We start from the raw sequence: 16,938 nt of genomic DNA, 5'->3' as shown, positions 1-16,938 counted from the left end.
ATCACCCACAAATGAATGTTAATCTCCTTCCCCAGTGTCCCCAACACATATACCCTCCACTGAGATTTTCTAAACCACCTCCTGGTGGGGAGTTGGCAACCAAAGGGGCCACCACATAGAAGTGAGCTTGGAATAAAAATACAGGACAGGTGTAAGAGGCACCTGAATAGGCACAAAAGCAGAGATTCATATTCTGAAAATACTTAGCCACGGATTATTTCTATAAGACTGTGGATGGGGGAGGGAGCTCGGAGATATTCATACCAACACACAGGCCTGGCTGGAGGAACCAAGGCCCCTCATTTCCTGGTTACCATCATGCAATTAAAAGAGAAAACACAGGAGGAATGGCAGGGTGGTCTAGAAGCTGTGCTACCTCTAGACTCACGCCCAGCACACTGCAAATAAACCATCCTCGGCTGCAAAGTCCTCGTGAACAAGGCTGTCCATGACCACACTGAAAGCAACTCTCTCTACATATATTTCACCAATTTGTCTTGTCGTGCCTAACATTCCTCTTTACCCTCTGTTTTTTTTTTTTTTTTTTTTTTTTTTTGCAGTATGCAGGCCTCTCACTGTTGTGGCCTCTCCCGTTGTGGAGCACAGGCTCCGGACGCGCAGGCTCAGCGGCCATGGCTCACGGGCCCAGCCGCTCCGCGGCACCTGGGATCCTCCCGGACCGGGGCACGAGCCCGTGTCCCCTGCATTGGCAGGCGGACTCTCAACCACTGCGCCACCAGGGAAGCCCTCTCCTCTAGTTTTTCGGATGAGGACCACATCCAAAACACTACTTTCTATAAGCACAGGGTGGATCATACAACCTACTTAGGAAGAGAAAGAGAAGCATCTGGTTTCTAGCTTTATATCAACTCTGAATGTTGTTTCCCTCTCTCCTTTGTCATTCTACTTTCACGTCTTCTTCCCTCTCCTGACCACAGCCCTGAAAGTTCCCTGGGCTCATCTCATCCACCTTTCTCACACTTTGGTGAAAGCCAGTATCTCTGTACACACAGCCTCCCATCATGTGCCGATGCACCTGCTCCTACTGAAGAAAATCAAGGACATTCAGGCCTGGGCAGAGTTCCCCAGGTTGGACTCTGTTTCCTGCCTGGACCATTATTTCTAGTTGTCTGTTAACAAACTCTTGAGTAATGTCTCAAGTGGAAACTGATTTCCCAGCTGGACATCCCTTCCAGGCACATTTCAAGGGTGCACACACCACCGCTGAAGAAACACCATCTTTGTTTTGCGTCTGTTTTACCTTGCACTGATGAAGCTACAGAAATTCAATTTATTTCCTGAAACTGTTGACGGACAAAGAACTTTCATTTAAGTCAAGCCAGCCAGGGGATGATTTAACATGGTCTCAAAGCATGGCTGTAGGTAATCACCTCTGGGCAACTTCTCCCTTGAGCTTCCCTCAAGGATATGCATTGCCTAAGGACTGCTATGCCCAACCTATGACATCATTTTGAGGGCTTGAGGGAGCAACAGCGGGATCATAGATCTAGCTGACATCTTCACCACCATCACTCCAGGCCCTAAGCATCTCTAACTGGATAAAATAGAACCAGAAATCCCTTAGCACTGAGAACCTCCATCAACTATACAATCCTCTCTGTTTGCTTTTCCTCCCTCTATTATGAATATTGCTATTAAGACAACGAACAAAGCACATACAGTAAGGGAGCAGGCGAGAATGAGAGCAAAAGAGATGAAAGGTACAGGAACCACACAAAGTGGCATTGAAATGAGAGAAAGACAAACACATTCTCTATTCAAGTGGTCACAGACCCATTCAGGGATTGCCAAACAGCCTCAAAGGTAACATTCACCACCAACAGAAGGGAGGGTTGTGGAAAGAGGAAAGAGAGAGATGGGCATTTGTGTGGAGGTAGGGAAATAAGTTCCAGAATTCAAATAATAGAGGCTGCTTGGGGAGTTCTTCATTTGATGTAAATGTCCTCTAATTCTGTTCATATTCATAATGTCCTATTAAGACTCTCCTATCCAAATATACACCCGATGATCCCAACGTGAGCTGTACTTGAAATATCTTTTTTAATAAGTTCCTGTGTTTAGTTATATTTGGTGTTTTACAGACAGCACTGTTTTACCACTAGCCTGTACGATTCAGTTTCTTCTATACACCCTCCTTAATCAGTCTGCAGAGTGAGGAAGAAACTCCTAACGCCCTTTGAGCTTGAAATTTTACTGCCACCTACTATTCATCCCTAAGAACTGCAACCAAATGAGGGGAAGGAGTTTCTTTGAAATGCATGGTTAGAGGAGAAACGGACAAAAGTGGGCGTCGGCTATAAGAAGAAAGAGATTTTTAAAAAAGAGAGATGACCTGGAAGAACCTAATACAGACCAAGTTCATTAAACATGAAAAACTGACCATCACACTTTTTATTATGTAAAATATGAACACTCCTGGGAAATATTTTAACCTTTTGAAGATGTAAAAACAACAAAAAAATTGTGCACCAGACATTGTACAATCATGCAGAAAAGAAACAGATGTGATCGTTCATATTACAAATCGGTCTTTGCAATATAGTTGCCTGCCTAATTTCTAAAAAGGGATTAAAGGAATAGAAAAGGAATGTTATTCTAAAATCTGATCAAGGAAGATATACCTGCAGAGACCTGGTGGGAAGTATAATATCTTTTAGAAAGAGCTGCCGGCTTTAGGCTAATGACTCTGGGAGACCTGGCCAACAACTGCTGTTGAGATGCAATCCATCTGGAGTTTTGTAAGCGTGGACTTTTTTTTTTTTTTAAGCATAAATTGAAACAGGAAGCTCTAAATTGTGAGGGCAAGTCACATGAGTGCTACGTTCAGTATTAACACAAGAAACTTATACAAAAGGCCATCTCACATATCACATGATTCAGGATAGGCAATATCTACCTTGTGGAACCAAGGCAACTGAGCAAGGGCTTACCCCCAGCTAATTATTTTTATGAAATGCAATACGGATTTTTGAATCCAGCATTGGAAAATGGAAGAAAAAACAGGCTGATGTGGGAGCTGCTTTGGCACTTCTCCTGAAGATAACTATAATATAGTCCAGAAGTTTTCCTATCAAAATCTCCTCCTACCTAACCCACTTCTCAGAAGAGGGAATTCATGTTCAAGACACTGGCATGGGAAACAAAACCTAAAAAAAAGTCTCTCTCTGCCCAACTCTTGTGTGTCCAAGGAAGGTGCAGTTTCTAAGTGATATATTATAAACAACCCAAAACAGGAAAGGAGCTCTAAGAGAAAACGATAAATTGATGCAAATAAGTCATGGTACAAGAAGTGAAAACGGGCTCCACAGACTCTTTGAGAACAACTCAGTTAATCCAATGTTTGAATATTAAGCACTCCTACATGCTTAACTATAAACATGTGGCGGATACTGAACTTAGAACATTCCCACTTAGAAATCCCCCACTTTCAAGAAGATTCCAAGGTGGCTATTGGGTGAGGCTACCATTAAAGAGAGCACTGGAGGAAGTCGTAAAGTAATGTCTGTTGTTGTAGTTCTCTTATGCTTGGTGATCAGCTCAAGAGCTAGAAAAGTTCGGAAAAGGGAAAACGTGGTCCCCATTTCCCTGAATTCCAAGTAAGTAGCTTCTCTACATTGTAAAGCTATTCCTTACCCTGGTCTCTTCGGGGTTGTGGCTTCAGAGGTCCCCAGAGGTTTCAGAGACAAGTTCCACTCTGTACAACCTCCCATTCCCAAGAGTGATCAATGCACCCCCTTCACATCCCTGACCCCACTCCTGAGCACACCAGGCGATAAGTGGTCAATATCTCTCCAACCTGAGACTCACAGGCAAATACTTTTGGAAGGATTTCAAAATTATCCTTCACCCTTTAAATCAATTTAATCAAATGATTCACACTGAGACCGACACACTGAGAAAACAAGAGGTTTGGTGGGAGTTTGAGAAAAAAGCAAAAGGATGGACGGGTTATTTTGGAGGTGGGTGGTTAGAGAGGCTGTCAGGAGACAGCTGACACCTTGAAACAGACCTCCGAACACTGAATGCACTGGGCTCTGAGGAAGTGGGGTGAATGGGACGAGGAACAGAGGGCCAGGACACAGAGGCTCACTTGCTCTCCCCAGCGCTGTCTCACTGGTGTTCCCTGAAGGCCCGGTCCCCTCTGCAGAGGTAGGGAGGTGGGAAAGAGGGAGCCAGGAGTGAGCTGATTTCTCAGTGACCTTCCGAGGAGATGAGGGCAGCCTCTGAAGGGTTAGTCCCAGGACCAGTGTTGGAGAGAGGACTGACATGCAGAAATATTTCATGTCACAGGTAGTTGCACCAAAGTCATATTTAGGAGAAACTACAGCCTCTTCTCTGATTGTTAGAGCGAGAATCCTGACGGGCACCCTTATAAGGTGGCAATCTGTGGGAAAGAGAAGTTGCCTCCCACCTTCCCTTCCATTGCCAAAACCTGCCATGGAAGCCCAGTGATGGGGCATGTGTTGAGGACCATGGTCCACAGGTGGGATCCTCTAGAAGTGACATGACAGGACACTTAGCTTTGCATATTTGCCCCCTTTTGGAAAGGAAGGGAAATCATTGTTGGAGCCCTCAGGAGCTGTGGGCGCTTTCCTGATGGCAGGGACATTGCAAGCATTCCCAGGGGATGGTTCTTGACTAAATTTTAATCCTGTTGTTTAAAAAAACTGGGCCCTCAAGGAGAGACGTGGCATCATTTTGTAGAACTAACATTCCCTGCATCTATGCCAACTTTTTCTAGCTTGAATCCCATCCAACATACCCTACATCCCTATTTTCCAAACTGAGGAGATTTCAATGTCAAGTCCTCAAGGAAGATCCAGCCACTGTTTAAAGGAAGAGAGGACTGACCGCACGAAAATGGATTGTACTGTGACCCTGCACCAGCACAGGGCTGCTCCCAGGGGACACAAGACAGAGGAATACGAGGGGCTCTCTTGTGTGTCCAAGCCTCCACTTGTAGCACAGCCACTGAAAACAAAACAAAAAAATTCCCTTTCCTATATTGGCATAACAATACTCTAACTTCCCCAGTGCAGAGGGAGATGGAGTTATTTTCCCCATTTTAGAATGGTGCTTAAGTGATTTTGTTACAAAAGACTCTTGTTACTTCTGACCTGCTTTCCTTAATGCCCTAAGGCAGAGCGTGTTGTTGGAAGGAAATAGAAATCTCTTCTGTTTTGCTTTTAAAGAAGACTCAATAATTTCCTAAGAGGCCCTTTCCACTGCTCTCTACCTATTAGGAAACTCAAGAAAAGTGCTTTTCTACACAAATTGTCCCCATACTTCCTAATGCTCTGGCTTTGCCTTGTCTCCTTTAGTTGGAAATCTGAGAATTCTGTTCCATCCACAAAATTTTGATGGTTTATGGTTCCCCACATACCAAGTTTCTTCCCCTCCATCCAAAGAACATCCAAAACCTCTTCAAGAACTAAACTTCACTAACACAACCAAAATAATCCAGAGATACATGGGAGACACGCTAACATCTCACTGCATAGGCTTCTAGGAACAATTTTTCCTCCCCCCTCCCCTCCCACCACCCCTGTGCTCATCAACAGGGCACCTACAACCGCTAATACCACCAGAGTTACCTTTTACCTGCTCGCTTGTAAAATAGCAAGGGTTCCCTGAGTCAGGGATTCAGTGCATCTTTATTATTTTAATATGTTAATTCCCTGGATCAAATTGAAAAGCAATTATAGAAAGAACAGAGCAAAATTTCTCATTAATTATTTTGCCCACGTAAAGGGACATAGTATCATTATGTGCTTGGCTAGACAGGACAATGACTGGGGGTGAGTTAGGGAAAAAAGAAGAAAGGAAGATACATGTCAGCTAAATGGCAGTTTTTCCAGCTTGAGCGATTAGCCAGGGAGAGCAAGATTTAGACTAGTCATGCAAGGGACCGTCTCTATCCTGAGAGCACTGATTTCATCTCTAAGATATATTCCAGCAAAACCTGTTTCCACTAAGAGGATTAATTTTCTCCGTCTTATCTGATTGTGATGGTCGAAGGATATTTCCACAACCAAAATCACGGCCCAATAGTCTGTCTTCCTCTTGACAACCTGGAGCTTCGACAATAAGCGCAATTAACCTTTTTTTTTTAGAGTCAGGCCATCACCTAACATTCCAAGAAGAAACTGGGCAAAGGAAATAGCTGGAGACAAGAGAGGCATGAAGCTATTACTCCTATGTTCAGTCCAGAACTTCTGAGTTTGGGGAAGAGGTGAATTTCAGGGCTATCTTCTTGATAGGATGGTTCAGAATTATAGATTACACTAAAAAAGGTCAATGTTTCAGTTTAAAGTGTTGTTAGGTGTTTTGAATATCCCTAAATAACTTGCCAGGTTGTACAAACATCCTTAAATACACATTAGGTAGAGTGACGTGCAACTGTCATGGAATACTGAATTATTTGAGAGGTATTTCTGGTGATATAATGATGAAAAGCAGATACTGTTTATGGGCAAAAGTTGAAGAAAATAAGCATAGAGCCCTTAAAAAGCCTCTTTTTTTCTTAGTGGCTTGTGTTTTCATTAATTCTTTAAATATTCATCCTTTTCATATAAAAATAAAAAAGTAAAATCTGGAGAAAGCAGCAAATTCTCTTTCCTCTTGTTTCCAGAACACTCTACGCATATATCCATTATAGCACTTATCAGAGGCAACTATAATAATTGGTTTATTATTTCCCCTCTGAATATAAGTTCTTCAAAGACAATAATTTCTCATTTAGTTTTACATCGTCAATGCCTAGGTATATGGATTGCTTCTACCTAGAAGGTGCGGAATACATATTTTCTCAATAAATTAATGACTAACTGAATGGCTCAACCCATTTCTTAGATTCTAGTGAAGTCATAAATCAGACCAGATACATTATAGTTCAATTTTTTATAACTCTGTCTCTTGTTAGAGAGAGAAATGCTCCACTGATCATAAAAATCCATCAACCCTGCTTAAGCTAAGCAGGTAACAGATACCTGAGTACACAGATGTCTGGACTGAATGTCTGCCTTTGGTGGTTCCCTACACTGTCTCCCCAGTGTCTTAATCCAGTGGCAAGATCTTTTATTTTTACCTGTGTGACCTTCACCTTAGGTCTTCTAGGCTCAGGACTTGGAGATACTAAGAACATGTGCATTTTTTCCTTTTCTTTTTCTTTTGGGGGTTTTGCACAAACCACAAAACATAAGAACTAGAAAAGATTATTTTTATTCATAAACTAAACAATACCTTGCAGTCCCTTTCTTTACCTGTTTTCCCTTAACCCAGAGGTTCAGAGGTAAGTTCAGAGGTGGTCTGTCCTTTCCTCAAAGAGGACTTGGAAAGAATATACGAGAGTTTTCACTCAGTGCCTATTTTTTTTTTTTTTAATCTCATAGATCATAAAGTTGGGAAAAGTCTTCCTTTGGAATCAGATTCTGTCTGCTAAAATTTTAGTTAATTACTTCCTTATGAATCTCCTGCCCAAATGAAATATAGTCTTGTTATGAATTGTGGTGGTTCAATTAATGATGAGAGCAAATGTGTTTCCAGAAACATGTTATTTTAGTAGCACTTTCTTAGACACTGAAAACTTTTTTTTTAACTTAAAGACAAATTCCTTATGGTCCTAGCAGTAACAGTGTGAGTTAACTACTTCTCTCCGATTTATTTCAAAATTCTTTCTTAAAGATTGTTTCTGGGGCTTCCCTGGTGGCGCAGTGGTTAAGAATCCACCTGCCAATGCAGGGGACATGGGTTCAAGCCCTGGTCCGGGAAGATCCCACATGCCGCGGAGCATCTAAGCCTGTGTGCCACAACTACTGAGCCTGCGCTCTAGAGCCCCCGAGCCACAACTACTGAGCTTGCACGCCACAACTACTGAAGCCCGTGCGCCTAGAGCCCGTGCTCTGCAACAAGAGAAGCCACTGCAATGAGGAGCCCCTGCACTACAATGAAGAGTAGCCCCCGCTCACTGCAACTAGGGAAAGCCCGAGGGCAGCAACAAAGACCCAATGCAGTCAAAAATAAATAAATTTATTTTGTAAAAATATTGTTTTTATTGTGTTCATAGGATTTGAAGATCCTATATGTGTTGTATATCCTTCTTTGGAATTGTAGTCTCCCCTAGAGGACCTGTGTATAAGCAGACAGTACACACATACACACACAGACATGGAATAGCTACATATATTAGAATCAGGCCATCACCTAAAGTTCCAAAAAAGAAACTGGGTAAAGGAAATAGCTGAAGACAAGAGAAAAATGAAGCTATTACAGATACATACATAATATATATATATATATATATATATATATATATACACACATATATATAATACATATGTATGTATGTATCCATGAGTTCCAAATCCTGAGTCAACCAGTCGCGGATCGTGTACCAAGTTTATGATCCACAGTTGGCCGAATTTGCAGATGTGGATCTGCAAATACAGAGCTTTGACTATGGGACTCGAGCATCCATTGATTTTGGTCCTGGAACCGATTCCCCACAGATACCAAGGTACGACTCTATAAATCTTTCTTTAAAAATTGTAATGTATCTAAATGGAATTTTAATATAAATGTAACCAGTGCCAGTAATAACAGGAATCTACTTCGTTCTGTTTGTTCATTCTGTCTGCTCTCCCTGAAGTAGGAGGGAGGCTGATGAATCTTAGAAGCTAAAGTTAAAACTATGAGAAAACCCTGAGGAGCCGTGCTCCCCTCTCTGGGGGACTGGGGGGGTAGGTTGGGTCAGTTAGAGTTTAGAGGGGAAAGGTGTCTTGAGCATATGCTGACTGGGTGCCATGGAGGAAGAATGAGCTGGAAAAGCACTGGACTTGCATTCCTTTCTATCTCCTGTATTTTAAAATTAACCTTCTCAGAATCTTGTCTCTTATTTACCTTTCGAAAGAACCAGTTTTTAAAAATTTTATTCTTGGTTAATCATTTATTTTGTCTGTTTTATTCCCCTTGTCATTGATTTCTATCTTTATTATTTCTCTTCACTCTTGTTTCTTTGTTCTCTACTCTGAGTCTTTATCCAGTTTATCAAATTGAATGCTTTATTTGTATGGAATAATTTTTCTCTTAATAAATGATTTAGAGTCATAAATCATTCTGTGAATACCACTTCCGTTATTTCCTGCAAATTCTGATGAACAGTATTTTCAGTTCTAAGAATTTAAAATTTCCCTTTGATTTTTTTATAGAATTATTTAGCCTGGTGAACAAGATGTTAAAATTGAACTTTTACTATCTCCAAGTTGACTGGGGCTTTAAGGCTGAAAGCAATAGATGCTATAGTTGTACCTAGAATATTACAATACTTCTTCAGGTCCCTTCACATACTGATTCTTAAATATTCCTAATGGGAAAGTAAATTGTGCAACATGGACCAAAGTTGAAACTGTATAGGGACTTCCCTGGTGGTCTGGTGGTAAAGAATCTACCTTCTTGGGACTTCCCATTGGCAGTGGTTAAGAATCTACCTGCCAATGCAGGGGACACGGGTTCGAGCCCTGGTCCAGGAAGATCCTACATGCCCCAGAGCAACTAAGCCCGTGAGCCACAACTACTGAGCCTGCGCTCTAGAGCTCACGAGACACAACTACTGAAACCTCGTGCCACAACTACTGAAGCCCACGTGCCTAGAGCCCATGCTCCACAACAAGGGAAGCCACCACAATGAGAAGCCTGCACACCGAAACAAAGAGTAGCCCCTGCTCGCCGCAATTAGAGAAAGCCCGCGCACAGCAACGAAGACCCAACGCAGCCAAACGTAAATAAATAAATACATCTATTAAAAAAAAAAAAAGATTCCACCTTCCAATGCAGAGGACATGGGTTGGATCCCTGGTTGGGGAACTAAGATCCCACATGCCGCAGGGCAACTGAGCCCGCACCACAACCACTGAGCTTGCGTGCCTCAACTAGAGCCCACATGCCACAAAACTACAAGGCACATGCGCTCTGAAACCCGCTCACCACAACTACAGAGAGAGAAAACCCACATGCCACAACTAGAGAGAAGCCTGCATGCCACAACTACAGGGCCCACACGCCCTGGAGCCCGCGACACCACAACTAGAGAGAAGCCCACGCACCTCAACAAAGAACCCGGGCACAGCAACAAAAATAGATACCACGTGCCTCAACGAAGATACTGCAGCTGCAACTAAGACCCAACGCAGCCAAAAATAAATAAATAAAAATTAAAAAAAATGTTGAAACTGTGTATACACCCTACAACACAGGTGGACACACGCAAAATGTTCACTGTATTTTTAAATAATAAAATATTAGAAATCAATATCTAAATGGAGGAATAAGTTATGGCATATTTGTATAACACAATATTCTATACCAAATTAAATGACTTAAAATCTACATATATCAATGTAGCCGTGGAGGACTCTATGAGGCCGTCCCAGGACAGACCCCTCCCCCACATCTTCTGCTGTAGCTCCTCTCTGAAGTACCTAGATAATAGTATCTGATGCATATTTCCAGACTTTTTCAGATGTTAAAACCACCACCAAATGGAAGAAATTAACTACTTGGTGATCATGAGCAAGGAGCCCCACAGACTTTCCGGTGCTTAAGAACTGATCACCATCAACCAATCAGAGAATTGTACACAAGCTGATCACATACTCTGAGACCCCCTCTCCCCTACCTTGCCTTTAAAAATGCTTTGCTGAAACCCTTCGGGGAGTTTGGGTCTTTGGGGCATAAGCCACCAATTCTCCTTGCTTGGCCCTGCAATAAACTTTTCTCTGCTCCAAACTCTGATGTTTCAGTTATTTGGCCATACTGTGCATTGGGCACACAAACTTGCATTCCATAACATCGATATGAATGAATTTTAGACATTTGATGTTGCATTTAGTGGCAAGTTCTAAAAGTGTATGCACTGTTCAATACAGGTGATGAAAAGTAAAAAGATAACACAAAACAAAAAACCCCATAAAACAATATATATTTTTATGCTACTGTATGTTGCTATGGATAGAAAGATTTAATGCAAGTAATAACATAAAACAATAACATGATATTTCAGTGTTGTTGGCACATGAGTATTTTTCATATAATGTTTGAGCTTATTTAGATTGGGGCATATTGAACACATATTTAATAATGTTTAAATAAAAGCGTATCTTTATTTTTTGTTTCATTCTCTTTTTTTTAAAGAAAAAAATGCTTTCAATTAGTTCTCAACCATATTTACTTGTGGGTAAATTTGCAGCCGTACATATTTAACGTGCATATGTAGTCTTCCTACATTGTAGAATTTTTCACCTTACAAATGCTTATAAAGATAGATATCAAAGTAAATCTTTCTTGGGCCCTGGGACTCTGGGCACCCTGCCTTTGCACTGGCCCTTCAGGAAAACAGTGCAGTATGGTAGAGTCAGAAGTCAAGCAGACCTCACTCAAACCACAGTTCCCACACTTGTTATCTTGGGTGACCTAAGATGAATATTTTAAACTCTATGAGCTTCAGTTCATTCATCTGTTAAGCAATGTGAGATTTAAAAGTTGTTGAGAGATTTAAAGGTAATTTAACCATAGTGCAAAGCACGTAGCAAGTATCAATACTAGCTATTACTGACCTTATTATACATTACATATCTGTATAAAATATATATTATTACATAATTCCATTGTTCTATAACTGCAATTATACGTATGTGTATCAAAGATGCTCTCTGAAGTAATAAATAAAGAGATGTTCTTCCTAAAGGAATTAATGAACACACATACACAAAAATTTCAGACAAATTGGGTAAGGTAAAGTATGTAAATGATTTAAAGCAACCATTTTATTTTGTTCGTACATTCTGTGAGTCAAAGGTTCAAACAGAGCCCAGTGGGGACAACTTGTCTCTGTTACACAATATCTGGAGGTTCAGCTGGAAAGACTCAAAGCTAGAAGTGAATGTTTGTTTTCTAAGTTACTTGACAGAAAAATGTTTTAAAAAGGAGTCAGCTGCTCTAGTGCATTTGAGGCATAAGGTAGTATAAATATCCAGGAGAAATTCCTAAAAGGATAATATAACCCGAATAAAAAATAAGAGTTGATTTTGAGAAAGGGTTTTAAGAACTTGACTATTATATAAAATGGTACATTTATCTGTGATTCTTGGAAAGAACAGTTACTGTCTTAGAAACAATCTCACGTATCATGATATATATGTTAACATACTATACACGGAAAAATCAGGGCATAGGAAACCAGACTGAGCTCATGTGCCTGAGCTTTTGTTTCCACTTTTGGAAACAGCCTGTATATAAGGATAACTGAATCACTCCTCTGGTTTGTCTAGTCTTAATTTCTATTTCTATGGCTAATTAAAACCCTAATTTTCAAATAAATCTGCCCAAAGCTAGATGGTCACTTTTTTAGCTGTCAGTGGGTGGCTGACTCGGCCTGGTTCACAAGCCGCAATTCCATATACAAAAGAAATGAAAAAAATGCTCTGAATTGTAAGCAATCAAATTGCCATCAGAAACTAACAACAGGGTTTAATTAAAAAGGAAAATCCATAGTAATTCATTTTCTCCTTTCCACTCTTCACACAACAGAATAAGAGGTAGTACAGAGAAGCAATTAAAACGAAATCACCTTTTGCCCTTGGGGTGTCTGAGTAGAACCTTTACCACCAAAATAATTAGCTTCAGATTTCTCTTTTTCCTCCCCTTTGTCACACCGAAATTGCTTCCGGTCTTAGAAACAATGCATTGCCCTGCCTCTTCTGTTAACCCTAGGCTTCTAAGAATCTCAATCACCTTGTTATTTTGTAAAGATGGTAAGACTGCATACCTACAAGGCCACTGTCCCTATTCGATTAGGACCTTGAATCGGACTGGGAACCAGCCTGATCTCACGAATTACAACGAACTTATACAACCTCTGAGATGGGGTGACTGGACTGGAGTCAAACAGTGGGTGCACATGACTGTGTCCATGACCACAGGGTGCACCTTGAAGCTGCTCCTGCAAGGAGGGGTGACAGGAGGGAGGATTCTCGGGACACGAGTGTACCAACACTGTTGCAAAACTCAGTACCCATCCCTCAGATGAAAGCACACCCACTCTCCTGACCTTTGAACAAATGCTGCATCATTTACCCAGAGAGACTACAAGCACTGCACCTCAGCCATCAAAACCACCTGGCAATATTACACATCACAGCCAGAGGCTCAGAACCGGAGACTCATGAAACTGACCTGTCACAGCACATCACAATTTCCACACAAATAAAACACTCTACATCACTTCCAAACTACTCATGTCACTCTCACGCATGTCCTCACAGTATGGCAAACACAGGGGCATCTGGTAAACACTGGGTTCCAGTAAAGCAAACCCTGGTGAGGTTCAAAGTAGTTGTAGGTCCATATGCAAGGTCTCACTGAGGCTCGGGAACAAGAGAAATGGAAAGCGAGGCTCCACTGGGAGCTTCGGGGTGAGTAAAAGGGAGCAAGGTGAACAGGGTGACACAATCAGCAGACAGCTGGAGCACCACTGAGAAGAGAATCCTTCCCATTGGCTAGTACCCCACAGAATCCTCTCCCAGCAACCCCAGTGGTACACAGGACAAGAGACAGATAGAGCTCTTACTGTAGCACTCGGGAGTGGCTGAAATCTTTCAGATCTGAGTCTTCTTCGTAATACGGAGTTATCATTCCCAGCCCACTGTCACTCAGCATGCGTTTCCGGAGGGCAGGATTCCACCAGTCTGTCATTCTGGGAGGGAGGAGAAGGCACCAGACATTCAAGGTCAGCCACAGGACTTAGTCTGCTCTTTCTCAGGATGATTCTTGTCTCCAAATGTGAGGACGGACATTAATCTTTATTGGGTATTTACGAGGTATTTCACCCTTATTAGTCCGTTTAATTTTCTCAACCATCAGGAACTCTTTGTATGCTGCTGCCCTCTTTATAGATGAGAAAACTGAATTTCAAGATTAAGTAATTTTAGGGCTTCCCTGGTGGCGCAGTGGTTGAGAGTCCGCCTGCCGATGCAGGGGACACGGGTTCGTGCCCTGGTCCGGGAAGATCCCACATGCCGCGGAGCGGCTAGGCCCGTGAGCCATGGCCGCTGGCCACGGGAGAGGCCACAAGAGTGAGAGGCCCGCGTACCGAAAAAAAAAAAAAAAAAAAAAGATTAAGTAATTTTAAATATGACATAGATAAGAAGCAATGGCGCCTGATGTAGAAAGACAGGTTAGAAAAGAACAAAGCCTAGATTTGCTCTTTCACAGCTTCCCAGCTCTCAGTTTATTTCCAGAGGGGGCAATGGAAAAGAAATGAGAAAGGAACTGATTCAAGTTCTCGTGGATTTGCAGGCTACTTTATCTCTGGAGCTAGAGCTGATAGAGAATGACTGAGAGGGCAAAGCCCAGGGTGAGCTTGGCAAAATGGGCTCACCCTTCATCAGATCCAACACTACAGCCCCGATCAGGTGGGGTGGGAGGACACCTAGACTCCAGCACCTACCGCTTCTACAGGGGGACACAGCATCACACTTGCTTTCCCCACAACTGACAGTCTTGACTTATCGTATGTGGCTTTCCCACTACCTTCGGGACCCCCGGGGTTTTTTTATCAGGCCGTCCTTCGTGCCTGTCGGCTTTCCCTTCATGCCAGGACAGCTCCGGTATCAGTAGTTCCGGCTCCTAAACACAGCTGTATATCTGTTCCAGCCGCCACTTCTGTTTTCTCTTGGCCCCGCACAGACTAGGGACGTACCACTGCTATCAGCTGGCCTGGCAGAGTGGGAATGCTCAGAAATAGCAGCCGTGGTCGAATTAGTGAACAGGGGCGAACAGGCATGAGGCTTACCTCAAGTGAATATGTCTGCTAATATTGTATAAGTATGTGCACACACTTGCATATGCCATTTGAGCGCACGTGTGTGTGCTCTCCGGGGAAATCCTTATTTTAACTCTTTAGCGTCTATGTACCAGTAAACTACAAAAGTTCATTAAACTTCACAAGGGCAAAGGTTTCTGTGTTTTTACTTTTGCACTGTTGTTTCCCAAGTGCTTACAGTAGGACCTGGCACATAAAAAAGCTCTCTAAATAAACATTTCTGAATTTACGAAATAATCTAGAAATGTTAATGTTTTGGTGGTGCAATGTGGTGGTTAAAATACACATGGGCTCTAGCACGGAATAGATCTCAATTTTTCCCCTTTATTTTTTATGCAATACTGGTCAAGTTACAAAAACTCTCTAAACCTCAATTTTGTTATGTATGGATTTAAAATAATAACAGTACCAAGTCTGCAGGGTCATTGTGAAATGATGACGATGATTTCAATAACATAATTTTTAACGAGTGTCTACCAAGTGCCACCAACTGCCCTAATTTTACATGTATCAACTCATTTAATTTTAAAACAATTGTATGAGTAGGTATTATGTCCATTTTACAGATGAGGAAATAAGCATAGAGCACTTAAGATGGTTAAGTCACTATGAAGTAATAGTAGGGATATAAGAAAGGCATTTAGCACAGTATGTGACTCATAATTATAAGTGCTTGATACCTACATGTATCAGGCTGCCTTGATACAGGAGAAAAAAGAGAAGGATGAGGAAGAAGAGGAGGAGAGGAAGAAGAGAAAGGATGTGGAGGAAAAAAATAATTGTCAAACCACCTTTGTCTTTTTTTTTTTTTTTTGAGGTACACGGGACTCTCACTGCTGTGGCCTCTCCCGTTGCGGAGCACAGGCTCCGGATGTGCAGGCTCAGCGGCCATGGCTCACGGGCTCAGCGGCCATGGCTCACGGGCCCAGCCGCTCCGCGGCACGTGGGATCCTCCCGGACCGGGGCACGAACCCGCGTCTCCCGCATCGGCAGGCGGACTCTCAACCACTGCGCCACGAGGGAAGCCCCACCTGTGTCATTTTTTAATGTGATAATACAGGCATTACAGATGTATATGCACAAACGCAAATACTAGTGTTTTCTAGTTTGGTAGGAAATGCTGGTGTGGTGGGTAAAGAAGGCTCAGACATGACACAGATCTGAGTGGAAAGAGTAATTCTGCCCAGACATTCATAAGACAGACTTAGAATGGAACCAGCTGTACTACACTCTAAGGAAACACAAGAAAACCTGTATTTCAAAATAGTTTGATTTCATTAGAACTGTCAAGCGCAAGGCCAAACCAGACACGATGTCACCCTGCGGCCAGCTCACCACCACACCACCAAGGAAGAAGCCCACTCACCCGGAGGCTTGCTCCACCACCAGATCAGGCATTCCTGGGGGTGTCCCTGCCTGCTGTGACAACACCATATCTGGGTCCAGAATAAAAATCTCATCTTGAGAAACCTCCATCACAAAGTGCAAATGTTCCTAAGGAAGAAAAAGGAGTCTGTCAGATGACTGATAAGGTGTTCACATCCATCATCTGAAGAATAACAAAACAGAGCATTCTTGGTCTTGAGGAATAATGAAATTTTATGACATAGCAAATGACCACAGTGTATTTTCAGAGGCCTGACCAGTGGGCATCCCTCCAGAAACAACATGGTAGCAAGAGGCTGAGGAAGGGGTGAGTTGAATCCTTCTTGGTTTGGGACTCTGACCAGGATACTGTTAGGTATAACCAGAGATGGTCTTGCCTCTTCTTCTTCCCAAATACTATCAAAGAAGTGACACCCTACATGCAACTTGGTCCAGCATGCATGTACAATGACCTGGACTTCCAGGATCCGGTCAAAGCTAAGCGGCATGGCTAACAACTGTTTTTTTGTTTTTGCAGCACGCAGGCCTCTCACTGTCACGGCCTCTCCCGTTGCGGAGCACAGGCTCCGGACATGCAGGCTCCGGACACGCAGGCTCAGCGGCCATGGCTCACGGGCCTAGCCGCTCCGCGGCATGTGGGATCTTCCCGGACTGGG

At 42.5% G+C, this 16,938-nt stretch overlaps 1 protein-coding gene across 2 annotated transcripts in view; it reads right to left on the bottom strand.

Annotated features, from left to right (window-relative positions):
• DGKI (diacylglycerol kinase iota) overlaps positions 1-16,938 on the bottom strand; it is a 452,138-nt gene that overhangs the window by 61,695 nt on the left and 373,505 nt on the right. For both annotated transcript variants that reach the window (XM_030759800.2, XM_022580220.3), the window contains 2 exons: positions 16,263-16,390; positions 13,643-13,768 (listed from right to left, as the gene is read on the bottom strand). In XM_030759800.2, the coding sequence (XP_030615660.2) occupies positions 13,643-13,768; positions 16,263-16,390 (254 nt within the window). The remainder of the gene's footprint in view (positions 1-13,642; positions 13,769-16,262; positions 16,391-16,938) is intronic.

Source organism: Delphinapterus leucas, chromosome 9, assembly GCF_059928025.1.
Source record: "Delphinapterus leucas isolate spDelLeu-1000000601 "Yukka" chromosome 9, BTC_Dleu_Yukka2, whole genome shotgun sequence".
In the NCBI taxonomy this organism is placed as follows: domain Eukaryota; kingdom Metazoa; phylum Chordata; class Mammalia; order Artiodactyla; family Monodontidae; genus Delphinapterus; species Delphinapterus leucas.
The sequence above is the reverse complement of the archived record's forward strand: the minus strand, read 5'-3'. Positions and strand labels throughout refer to the sequence as shown.